Here is a 13,111-nt window from a genome sequence, read left to right on the forward strand (position 1 = left end):
GCCGTCTCTACTATAAATAAAAAGAAATTAATTGGCCAACTAATATATATATATAGAAAAAATCAGCCGGGCATGGTGGCACATGCCTGTAGTCCCAGCTACTTGGGAGTCTGAGGCAGGAGGATTGCTTGAGCCCAGGAGTTTGAGGTTGCTGTGAGCTAGGCTGACGCCAAGGCACTCACTCTAGCTTGGGCAACAAAGTGAGACTCTGTCTCCAAAAAAAAAAAAAGAAAGTGGAGCCAATGACTATGCTGGAAACTTAGCTAACATGAAATTCTTATTTCTACAAAGTGTCTATCCCTTCCATTTATGAAAACCCTGAGGAAAAACAAACTAGGAGGGAAGGAAATTGTAAGGTAAGAGTAAAAAGATAAGGAATAGAAGTAAAGCCATAGCATCTGTGTAGGAAAAAACAACTATTTTTCATCTGCTCATACACCAGAGCAATCAACACAGAATAATTGTGTGATCAGATTTATGGGGGTTTTTCCACCCACACTAAGCTATTCTCCAGTGGACATGAGCTGACTGATGGCTCCAATTCAATTCCAACATTATCAACCTGCAGATAGCATCACATACCCCAGTTTGAAGTTTAGTCCCCAAGACTGTCCCCCTTACTTCTGATGCAAATCACAAGTCCCAGAACCTGTGTTTTGACTGACCAGTTGTAAATCGGGAATTCCAACATCCTCCTTGGGTTTGATTAATATGCTAAAGGGGTTCACAGGACTCAGGGAAACAAGTTTACCAGTTAATTATAAATATTACAAATGATACAGATGAAGAGATGCATAGAGTGACATGAGAGAAGGGGTTCAAAGCTTCCATGCCCCCTCCAGGTGTACCAAACTCCAGATGTTCATCTATCTGGAAGTTCTCCTCTGTCCTCTTGGGCCTTTTATGGAGACTTCATTGGGGAGGCATGACTGGAGCATGAACTGTGTAGAAATGTGATTGGACAAAAAGGGTACGATCTAAGAAAAACAGATTGAGTAGGGAAACCCAGCAAAGCCTGTCTGATCAGATTCTTCTTGGTCTCTCTGAAAAGCATTCCTTTCTCCCAGGTATACTCCAGGAGCCCTTCTGAAATGAGGGCCTTATGACCTACAATTAGACAAGGAAGTCCAGAGAAACTTTATGGCCAGCTCTAAGACAGAAGGTGAGGAAAAATTCTGTCCTTGAGGATAAAAATGAGCAGGTTAAAGGAGGATAGAAGGTCAGAGAGGCAGATTCTGTTTTCTTATAACAAGGGCTATGGGAGTTATGAGCCAGGAATTGTGAACAAAAACATCTATTTCATAATATCACAGCATCATATTGTTTCACTGCCCTGTAATCTATACATATGGTCGCTTTGGGATGCTGATTCCTCCACACAAAATGCTCATAACTCTTGTGGTTTTGGAAACAAGTACTCCTTACAGCAAAGAAGTGTCATCACTGAGGAATGAATGAGGTTCAACATAGTCTTTGTTGTTTCACTGTTTTCTTATTTCTTCATGAAAAGAGAAACAGATAAGATTCATTTTTTTGAAAAAAGGCAAAACATGAATAGACATTTTACCAAAGAAGGCACACCAACTTACTAAAAGCGGTAACATTTTAAAAGACTATCCTTACTCTTCTTTCTAGGTAAAAATAAGAAGTAGAAATATTAGACACAGGTGGTAGTAATACAAAAGGGAACAACCATATTAATTTTAGGGCACACTGGCCGGGTGCCGTGGCTCACACCTGTAATCCTAGCACTCTGGGAGGCTGAGGCGGGAGGATTGCTTGAGCTCAGGAGTTCAAGACCAGCCAGAGCGAGAGCGAGATCCCATCTCTACTATAAGCAGAAAGAAATTAGCCAAACAACTAAAAATAGGAAAAAATTAGCCGGGCATGGTGACGTGCACCTGTAGTCCCAGCTACCTGGGATGCTGAGGCAGGAGGATCGCTTGAGCCCAGGAGTTTCAGGTTGCTGTGAGCTAGGCTGATGCCACAGCACTCTAGCCCAGGCAACACAGTGAGACTCTGTCTCAAAAAAAAATTTTTTTAGGGCACACTTTAGTGTTACTTAAAAAGCTATACATTTGCCTACCCTATGACCCAATCATAGAACCCCAAGATATTAACACAAAAGAAAAGAAACATAACTGTATAAAGAATTGTATTCAAATTTCTGTAGTTTTATTTATAACAGCCAAAAATGAGAAACAATTTAAGGATGCATAAACGAATGAATGAATATACAAACACTGGTATTTCAAAACATGTTATACTTTTCAGCAATGTAAAAGAATGAACTATTCATATATTATTATCATTGATAAATCTCAAAATAAATATACCACAGGGAGCATTCAGGAATAAAAAGACTAAATACTTTATTATATTATATAAAAATCTAGAAAACATAAAACAATCTATTATAAAGCAAAATACACCAATAGTTGTCTGGAAGGCAGAGAAGAAGACATTATTAAAAGCCTCCAGGGAAATATGAAGGTGATGGCTCATTATCATGACTGTGATGACAGTATCATGGGTTTATATGAATGTCAAAACTTATCCCATTGTACTGTTTGAATATGTGCAGTTGATTGAATGTCATCTATAACTTAACAAAGCTTTAAAAATGTGTTTCAAGGCTGGGCGCGGTGGCTCACACCTGTAATCTTAGCACTCTGGGAGGCCAAGGCGGGCGGATTGCTCAAGGTCAAGAGTTCAAAACCAGCCTAAGCAACAGTGAGACCCCGTCTCTACTATAAATAGAAAGAAATTAACTGGCCAACTTATATCGATAGAAAAAAAAAATTAGCAGGGCATGGTGGCACATGCCTGTAGTTCCAGTTACTCGGGAGGCTGAGGCAGTAGGATTGCTTGAGCCCAGGAGTTTGAGGTTGGCACTCACTCTAGCCTGGGCAACAAAGTGAGATTCTGTCTCAAAAAAAAAAAAAAATGCGTTTCAAAATAAAAATCTAGACTTGTGATGATTTTGGCAAAATTATTAACTCTATATTGTTTAGCACTTCTCTCCTCATGACCTCAGTGAGGCAACTATCCTCAGTGGTAATGAAAATATGATAACCATTGAAGACCAATTCCAGATGATTCAAGAAGGAATGCTGGCTGCTTATACCGGCCACATACTGGTCTAAGAGAGCTCCCTTACCCTTATCCTCTCCCTCTTCCCAATGTAGGAATGGCCTTGAAGTGAACAGCCCCAAAAGGCTACAGGAATCCACAAAACCTTTAGATTGTTTTCTCCAACACTGACCCTCGCTACATGATATTCAAAATTCAGGAGGTCCTGAGAATTTCCGTATATAATCCTTCACAGCCATGATGACTGGCTCACTGTGGGTGCCCTATTAAAAGAGGCACATTCTAACCACTGTGCAGTCTCAGCCATTGCCTATAAATGTAGTTTATTATTCCCCCTATAACCATACCACCTGTGAAGCTACTCTCACCATTACTGAACAGAGAATATCCCTTGTGAATGAGAACAATTTTATGTTGCTCACAGAACCACCAGAGATTGTGACAAAAAGTGCCCCCTTCTCAGGCTGACCTATGAGCTCACAAATTATAGTAGTATCCAGGCTAAAACAGGGACCAAAAAGCCCTAAAGTCTTTCTTTGGAGACCTTGAGAAGAAGTGCAACTAGGCCAAAATTGGAGCAAAAGTTATATTCTGACACCATAGTGTCCCCTGTGAAGCATACAAAGTTTAGTGATCCCCAAAATAGCCATTCACTCCCTCTGGGTAGCAAACCAAGTTTTCAAGCCACCACATACAGCGAATACAACTCCTAAGATTGAAGGTGTCTTAAACAATAAGGCCTTCATTATAACACAAACCAAGGCAATGCAAGGCAGGTTGTCTTGAGTTTGTGACTGAGAAGGTAGAAAATTCCATCTCAAGTATCCTGTGAGCTTGAGGCCAGGAGTTTGAGACCAGTCCAAGCAACATAGTGAGACTCCTTCTCTACAAACAATGTAAAAATCATCATCATCATCATCATCCTGCAAGATCCACAAGATCCCTGAAAAAGGTAGTTTATCTTTTGAAGAAAGCAGAAGAATCCTCTGGGTCAGGTCCACAGCCTAACTCCTGAGAGAGAAAGGAATAAGTAATAAGGCTACTTACAAACCTTTCTGGTGAAGTGAATGACTGGAAGATGGAAGATGACTGAAGTTTACTTCTGTCTGGAACCTGATGAGGTGGGTGAATGACACACTGTAGGCACCTGCAAAACCTGCCAAGTGGTAGAAGTGAAATGGTTTTTGCCAGAGAACTAGCAGTCACATAATCCTGGCAAGGGACCTGGGCAGGGTGAAAAATGCAATGTAGCTCCTACATACCTGGAATTTATGCAGACATTCAAGGCATGACATTCAATTTAGATGACTCCCTCATGAGAGATCTCGCCCAGAGTTACATTGAACAAGAAATACCATGCCTTGTACATCTACACTGCTTCTCTCAGTTGAATATTCTGGTACCCAATAAGACTGAAGGCTTTCTCATATTCACTGCACTCAAAAGCTACTTCCTCAGTGAGAGTGCTCCTGTGTATAATAAAGCTAGAGTTTTGGCTAAAGAATTTCCCAAATTTACTTCATTTCTGAGGCTTTTCTCCAGTGTGACCTCTCAAATGTCGAAGGAGTGAAGAGCTGTGACGAAATGATCTTCCACACTCACTGCATTCATAAGGTCTTTCTCCAGTGTGAACTCTCATGTGCTTAATGAGACTGGAGTTTTCAGCAAAGAATTTCCCACATTCACTGCACTCATAAGGTTTTTCTCCAGTGTGAACTCTCCTGTGTTTAATGAGACTAGAGATATAAGCAAAGAATTTCCCACATTCACTGCATTCATAAGGCTTTGCTCCAGTGTGAACTTTACTGTGATTAATGAGACTGGAGTTTTCAGCAAAGGTCTTGCCACATTCATTGCATTCATAAGGCCTTTGTCCAGTGTGAACTCTCCTGTGTTTAACAAGACTAGAAGTTTGAGCAAAGGATTTCCCACATTCACTACACTCATAAGGCCTTTCTCTAGTGTGAACTGTCCGATGTTGCAAGAGTGAAGAGCTTCGGTGAAATGATCTTCCACATTCACGGCACTCATAAGGCTTGTGTCCAGTATGACATCTCTGATGAACATGGAGTGCAGAGTTTTGGCGAAATAATTTCCCACATTCACAACACTCATAAGGCCTTTCTCCAGTATGTACTCTCCTGTGTTTAATAAGACTAGAAGTATAAGCAAAAGATTTCCCACATTCACTACACTCATAAGGCCTTTTCCCAGTGTGCACTCTCTGATGTGTAATGAGGATAGATCTTTTGCTAAAGGATTTCCCACACTGCCCACACTCATAAGGTCTTTCTCCAGTGTGAACTCGCTGATGCTGAATAAGGTTGGACCTTAGGCTGAAAGATTTCCCACATTCACTACACTCATAAGGCCTTTCTCTAGTGTGAATTCTCCGATGTTGCAAGAGTGAATAGCTTCGATGAAATGACTTTCCACATTCACTGCACTCATAAGGCTTTTGTCCAGTATGAAATCTCTGATGAACATGGAGTGCAGCATTTTGGCGAAATAATTTCCCACATTCACTACATTCATAAGGCCTTTCTCCAGTGTGAACACGCCTGTGTTTAATGAGACTAGAGGTCTGAGCAAAGGATTTCCCACATTCACTACACTCATAACGTCTTTCTCCAGTGTGAACTCTTCTGTGTTCAGTGAGATGGGACTTGGTCTTAAATAATTTCCCACATTCCCCATACTCATAAGGCGTTTCTCCACCGTGAACTCTCTGGTCTTTGTATACATGTATACAACTGTTCTGCTTAGAGGGCGCTGCCTCATCTTCCCCTCCATGCCAACAACCTAAAAGCAAGGAAAGGCTGGTGAAATACATGTTGACTTTCTTCAGAATGTGCAGCCCATCCACAAGTCTGACAAACCAAAAAACTAGTCCATGGGATTATTTGTAGGCACAGAGAATTGGGTTCAGGTTGAGGGTGGGGCTGTTCAGCAGTTATCTCAGAATGTAGGAGGCCTCGTGATATGAAAGGCACGACCATACTATGCAACAGAGTAAAGGCAGGGTTTGTAATTCCTTCCTCTGCAAACAACTTGTCTGCATGACCTTATCTATTGATGACATATGAGTACTATTTAGAAGAATATGTCCACACTCAAGAAAATATAACACAGCAGTCTTTTGTCAGGGACTGTTTAAGAATGGGTACATGCTTCATAATACAAAATGTATGAGCCAATATTGAAGACCACTGCAGATGGAGCAGTGAGAAAAACAGGTGAGATGTGGAGTTTAGAGATGTGAAGATTAGTCCTCGGCTGCATACAACAGCAAAAGTGACAAGGGATAGGACCAACAAATTGGCAAACTCTCAAGAATAGGGAAGACAGAATAAATATGTGGCTACCTGTACTGGCTCCAAAATACTAGTCAAACAGAAAAGGTTTGTTGGCATGATTTGAACAAAAGCTCTGACATTATGCCCTCAATGCACATGCCACTCCTCAGAATCAGGCTGCCTCTAAGCACATCTTGCTGAGGCTGGATTCATTTGCATCTTCAAGACAACCAAGGGCTCTCCATCTCATAACCACCATGAACACATACATAGGACATGGATGATGTAAGTAGTAAGAGAAAAGCAGGACAGATGAACAGCCAACACTGACTCAGAAAAATCTAGCACTTGATATCCCACAGGAAAAGACACTAAAGAATTTCTTTCTTTATTTTTAGACAGGTTCTCACTCTGTCACCTGGGCTAGAGTGCAGTGGGCATTATCATAGCTCACTGCAACATCAAACTCCTGGGCTCAAACAATCATCCTATCTCAGCCTCTCAAGTAGTTTGGACTACAAGTGCGCACTTCACTATGCCTGGCTAGCTGTTCTATTTTTTGTAGAGACAGGGTCTCACTCTTGCTCAGGCTGGTCTCAAACTCCTGACTTCAAGTAATCCTCCTGCCTCAGCCTCCCAAAGTGCTAGAATTATAGGTGTGAGCCACCACACCCGGCCCTATACATGTATTTATTTTTAGAGATGAGATCTCAGTATGTTGTCCAGGCTGGCCTAGAACCCTTGGGATCAAGGGATTCTCCCATGTCAACCTCTGAATAGCTGAGACTACAGGCACATGCCATTGAACCCAGCAAAATACTACAAAGAGAATTGTGAAGATGTTGCAAGAATAGGCTGTGGTCCATGTAAGTAGTGACCATGTCCATGACAGCAAATCCTAGCATAGGCAGGCATGAACAAATGTAGATAAAGGAGGAAATATGGGGAGAGGGAGGGAAATGGGCATTTATTGAAACCTTAAAATCTGTACCCCCATAATATGCTGAAATAAAAAAAAAAAAAAAAAAAAAAGGAGGAAATAGAACCTAGGATAGACAGGAGCCTTGGATCTGCAGTCACCCAAACAGCCACAAGGCAAGTAACATGGGATATATTAGGGTAACTGCAAGATCCTGACCCTCAATCCTTCCCTGGGAGTCTGCAGGAAAGCAGGTGTTGGGGCTGCTTTAGGAGAGGAGATGGCACTACCCACACCCCAATCCTCACAACTATAGAACATAACTAGAGAAGTGAAGAAAGAAGTTGTGTCCACACTCCTAAGGTGAGAAAGTCTTGCAATTGGGGAAAAAGGAGAAGGGCAGAGACTAGCTCAGGTCACAGGGATAAGTGTAAGGGCCTTACCCAGGGAGGTTATAAGTGTCAAGTTCTCCAGCATCACGTCACGATACAGGCATCTCTGAACCTCGTTAAGAAGATTCCATTCCTCCCAGGAAAAGTTCACAGCCACGTCTTCAAAGGTCACACTGTTCTGTTATGATGGGGACAGATGAAACCACAAACAGTCCCTCTGCTTAGGACCCACAGTCCATTTCCCTCACATACCTGCCCTTGCCCAACCTCCTCCCAGGGTCGCCAACTTAGAGGAGATACTTTCCCATTGGTGCTACTGTGTCCTCGTGGGCCCACTGATCACAGTGTACAACCACCAGCAACAAAAGGTAGGTGCACCAATAGGTATCTAAGCTGTTGCCCTGACATGGAGAGATCCACCCTCTCTTTATCAGCAATTCCCCTGGTATAGCGAGAAAGTCAAGTAATCCCAATGCAGTGCCTAGGGCCATCAGACATACTCCCTCTCTACATACATGTCTCAGCCATCCCTGGATACCACAAACACATGTCCATGGCCATTCCCACCTAACTAACCCCCATCACTGGCCTCTCTCTGGCATCCCCACAAGTACTTTATTATTATTATTATTATTTTTAAGACACAGTCTCACTTTGTTGCCCAGGCTAGAGTGAGTGCCGTGGCATCAGCCTAGCTCACACCAACCTCAAACTCCTGAGCTCAAGCAATCCTCCTGCCTCAGCCTCCCGAGTAGCTGGGACTACAGGCATGCACCACCATGCCCAGCTAATTTTTTCTATATATATTAGTTGGCCAATTAATTTCTATCTATTTATATAGTAGAGACAGGGTCTCACTCTTGCTCAGACTGGTTTCAAACTCCTGACCTCGAGCAATCCGCCCGCCTTGGCCTCCCAGAGTGCTAACATTACAGGCGTGAGCCACCGCGCCTGGCCTCCCACAAGTACTTTAATCCCCTCCTTTTCTTTCTACTGATTAGGGTAGTATTCTTACCCTGGGTTACAGGGATGGCAAAACACATGACTTCTGACATTGGACAGATATCATCAACATCACCTCATTAATCAACTATATGACAGCCTGAGAGAGAGAAGAGGACACCACTCACCACAGAGTACATGGAGGTAGCACTATGGATAAAAGTGAGCAACCAGAGAGTGCTAGATGCATGCTCTGTAGGATGAACAGAATGTGATGGCCCCTGATTCCTTTGGAAGGATGCAATTGGCTTGTTTGAAAAACTGTGGGTAGGAATGAAATTGAAATCCACTACAAAGGAATAATAATCAGAAATCCTGTCTGGACGGACCCCTTGACAATCAGGCCATTTCAGGTCACACCAACATCACCAGATGACAATGTGGCACATCATACACAATGTGTCTGACATCACCTACAGTATGCTTGGCAAATTCAAACAGAATCCCAAATTGCCACAGAATGGTTCCCAATAGCAGTGCTAGCCCCAAATCATTCTATGAAGGCCTCAGTGCATGAATCCATAGCCACACAGAACCACTGGTGGTTTCAGATATCCACAGCCCTATCCCATTTCTGTGCAGCAGTTGCTATTCCCTCAGAAATTATGACTTTCCACTGTCCACATAATCCCATTCAAAGCCCAGACCCAATGGTCACCCACCCCAGGCTGATGGATTATCACAGATAACCATATATGCCTTTGACCTAATCCACCAGGGTGAATAAAACACCTCAGACCCCACCAAAGTTGTCACAAAATCTTGGTAAATCCACAAAGTGGTGAATAAGCCCAAGCTCCAACCTGAGTGTCATCTCTCTTCAATTACTTCTATGCTTCTCCATCCCTCTCATGCCTATTCTCCCACTAAAAGCCTACGTCCTGGCCGCACACAGTGGCTCACACCTGTAATCTTAGCACTCTGGGAGGCTGACGCAGGAGGATTGTTTGAGCTCAGGAGCTCAAGACCAGCCTGAGCAAGAGGGAGACCCCGTCTCTACTAAAAACAATAGAAAGAAATTAGCTGGACAACTAAAAATATATAGAACAAATTAGCCAGGTGTGGTGGCGTATGCTTCTAGTCCCAGCTACTTGGAAGGCTGAGGCAGGAGGATTGCTTGAGCCCAGGAGTGGAGGTTGCTGTGAGCTAGGCTGACGCCACTGCACTCTACCCTGGGCAACAGAGTGAGACTCTGTCTAAAAAATAAAAAGTTAAAAAAAAAAAAAAAGCCTACATCCCCTGCCAAACTACACTGTCTGATGCATCTTCCTTTTATGGCCACTTATCTCCCTCACTTGTGTCTCCAAAGGTCAATACTATCACCCAGGAACCCGAGCAACAACACCAACTTCTCCTGGTTGTTCCCCTAATAGCTTTACCACTATAATCTAAAGACTGACCCTCTTAAATGTGACCCATAGGTCACTAACCTTGGTCCACACAGTAGCTTCCATATACTGGATGTCTCCATTATCAACCCTTCCCCTGTTACCCCAACTATGTGTCCAGCTGCCTATTTGATACCTCCATTTAGTGGCTTCTAAAACATCTCAGATTCTTAACAAAGCTATGATATTATGAAATATGCACTTGGTCTTTATCCCCTTTTGTGGCATTCAAACTAAAATCCCTGGAATCTCATAACTGATGTCTTTGTGTATGCTAATGACTCTACTGGTGGCTGGCAGCCCCTGGCATAAATTCAGGATGAGGGCTGGTCTTGGCAAAGACTAAGGCAGGATGAGAGGGCTGGGAAGTTCATCCTAACACCCAAATCTCCAGAAAGGGAAATGGAGCTGACATTTAAGTTTATCAGCAATGGTGAATGATTTAATCAATCATGCCCATGTAATGAAATTCCATAAAACCCCAAAACTACAGAGTTCAGGGAGCTTCCAGGAGGGTAGTACAACCAGGTGGGGCATGGAAGCTCTGTGCCTTTTCCCCCATGCCTTGCCCTATGCAACCCTTCATCTTAATCATTTGTAATATCCCTTATGATAAACCAGTAAACATAAGTGTCTCCCTAAGTTCTGTGATTGGCTCTAACAAATTAATGGAACTTAAGGAAGGGGTCATGGGAAATACATTTATAGCAGGTCAATCAGAAGCACAGGCAAAACATCCTGGAGCTTGTGACTGGTATCAGAAGTTGGGGGGGCAGTCTAGTGGGACTGAGTCCTCAACCTGTAGATCATGTTGGAATTGAATTGAAGGATGCCCAGCTGGTGTCCTCTGTAGACCTACTGGGTGTGTGGGGGAAACCCTCCACACACATCTAACTGGTCACAGAATTATTCTGTGTTGATTGTTGTGGGAGGAGAGCAGAGGAAAAAGAGTTTGGATTTTTCCTACTAAGTATGTCAAGAACAAACTTCCTGATATCCTCAGAGAATATGTATAGCTAACAGGAACTTGCTCATCACAGTTGATGCAGCTTCCATTGCTACAGCTGCTAAGACCCAAACCCCTGAGGTCATTCCTCTTTTCTAGAGAAGGGGGGAGGGGGAGGACAGAGGGAGGGAGAGGGAGAGATGGTGGCCAACTGCTGGGGTCATTCCCAAATCCTCTCTTTCAAGCCGTCACTGGTCACATTAGAAACTCTAGTTGTCCCTTTAGAAAACATGAATCCAGAATCCTGCCACATCTCCTAAGCCACCAGGCTGGCCTATTAACTCTCATGTGAACTATGGCAGGACTCTCCACTCTAACCTTCCTTCTACCTGCTTCAAGTGATCTCAGGCTGGTTCTTTAACGTCCTGGTTCAGTGCTCCATGCCAAAAGCCACCTCTTACTACCAGGTTTTCCCGAAAATAAGATAGGGTCTTTATTTAATTTTTCCTCAAGAAGACACCCGAGGGCTTATTGTCAGGGGATGTGTTATTTTTTTTAAGCATGGTACAACAATCTACATTTATTCAAATAGCGTTAAGTCATCGTCTTCTGAAACATCATCATAACTCTCCAAACCCGGAGTTCCATCTGCAATTTCTTGCGACTCTATTTTCTTTAAAACCATTGGCCCCAATCGCTCATGTCGAGCCATAGAGCTCTCACGGGGCAGATGAGAAGGGCTGCTCCGTCTGCTTTCCCGCTCCGCGATGAAATGCATGGGGTGTGCAGATGCGCTACGTAGCCACGCCCATCAGTAGGTCTTATTTTCAGGGTAGGGCTTACATTGTGCAAATGCTTAGAAATCCTGCTAGGACTTATTTTATGGGTAGGTCTTATTTTCGGGTTAACACGGTATATAGAGTCCCTCCTTGGCTCAAAACTCTCCATGGCTGCCAGGGTCCTCAAAATGCAAGTACAATCTTCAAGATGCTACTGAAAGAGTGACTGTGCCTAACAATCTCTGTTCCCAGTCGACACAAAAGGTTCCCGAGTTACGAATCCTCCCGGGTCAGTCGCACCTGCGAGCCTCTGCACGTGCCAGTCCCTCCGTCTGTCACACACTCCCACACCGCGTCTCACTCAATAGTGGAAACAGGGACCCACCATGAGCGCCTCGCTGTCGAGGACAGAGACCTGGGCTGCAGGGACGCGATCAGGGGATCCTCACTGGAGCCTTACTATCTTTTTATTTTTTTGAGACGCAGTCTTACTGTATTGCCCGGGCTAGAGTGCCGTGGCGTCAGCCTAGCTCACAGCAACCTCAAACTCCTGGGCACAAGCGATCCTCCTGCCTCAGCCCCCCGAGTAGCTGGGGCTACAGGCATGCGCCACCATGCCCGGCTAATTTTCTTATATATATTTTTAGTTAGCCAACTAATTTCTATTTCTTAGGAGAGACGGAGTCTCGCTCTTGCTCAGGCTGGTTTCGAACTCCTGACCTCGAGCAATCCTCCCGCCTCGGCCTCCTGGAGTGCTAGGATTGCAGCGTGAGCCACCGCGCCCGGCCTGGGGCCCTACTGTCTCACTAGGGGTGAGGGCGAGCGCGGCCAGAGGGCGCAGCACTTACCGGAGCCGGGTCCCTCAGCTCGGCCGCCGCCATCGGACTCTGGGAGGGGCGGGTCCCGGCGGTCCCTGTCTCCTCCAGTCGTGGGTCACGCCTCGCGGCCTCGGGTCCGCCTCAGCGCAGCAAACACAACCACTCCTCTCGCACTTTTTCGATCCTGTCACGTCGGCTCAGAGCCCGCGCAGCGCGACGGGCCCAAGACAAACCAAAATGGCTGCCGCAAGAAGGACTCCGGATGTCCCGACCGGAAGTGACGTTCCTCCCGCAAAAGCGCCTCGGTTCTGAGGCTTCATTGGCTCCACGGCAAATTCCTCTCCGCGGAGAGCATTCTGGATAATGTAGTTCCGGCAAATGCACAGCGCATGTGCGAGGTCGCCCCCATCAGGCTCCCAGGAGAAAGGGCTGAGCGCCACCGTGAGGGACGCTGGGGAATGGCGACTCCAGGTCCAAG

General features: G+C 44.6%; 1 protein-coding gene across 1 annotated transcript; it reads right to left on the reverse strand.

Annotated features, from left to right (window-relative positions):
- Positions 1 to 2,153: 2,153 nt before the first annotated feature.
- LOC105858329 (uncharacterized) lies at positions 2,154 to 12,896 on the reverse strand. The gene is made up of 3 exons (XM_012741390.2): positions 12,664 to 12,896; positions 7,752 to 7,878; positions 2,154 to 5,895 (listed from the first exon to the last, which is right to left on the reverse strand). Exons 1-3 carry the CDS (start codon positions 12,694 to 12,696, stop codon positions 4,613 to 4,615), a joined length of 1,443 nt encoding a protein of 480 aa, XP_012596844.1. The 5' UTR covers positions 12,697 to 12,896; the 3' UTR covers positions 2,154 to 4,612.
- Positions 12,897 to 13,111: the final 215 nt, after the last annotated feature.

This window comes from Microcebus murinus, chromosome 16 (assembly GCF_040939455.1).
Source record: "Microcebus murinus isolate Inina chromosome 16, M.murinus_Inina_mat1.0, whole genome shotgun sequence".
Classification (NCBI taxonomy): Eukaryota; Metazoa; Chordata; class Mammalia; order Primates; family Cheirogaleidae; genus Microcebus; species Microcebus murinus.

What these genes read in the sequence shown, in the direction of transcription:
- LOC105858329 (XM_012741390.2), bottom strand. Translation starts at nt 12,696, where the DNA reads ATGGCGGCGGCCGAGCTGAGGGACCCGGCTCCG. An exon ending in AGCTGAGGGACCCGGCTCCG is followed by an intron (nt 7,879 to 12,663) that starts GTAAGTGCTGCG and finishes CCATCATAACAG; the next exon opens with AACAGTGTGACCTTTGAAGA. An exon ending in GACACTTATAACCTCCCTGG is followed by an intron (nt 5,896 to 7,751) that starts GTAAGGCCCTTA and finishes CCTTGCTTTTAG; the next exon opens with GTTGTTGGCATGGAGGGGAA.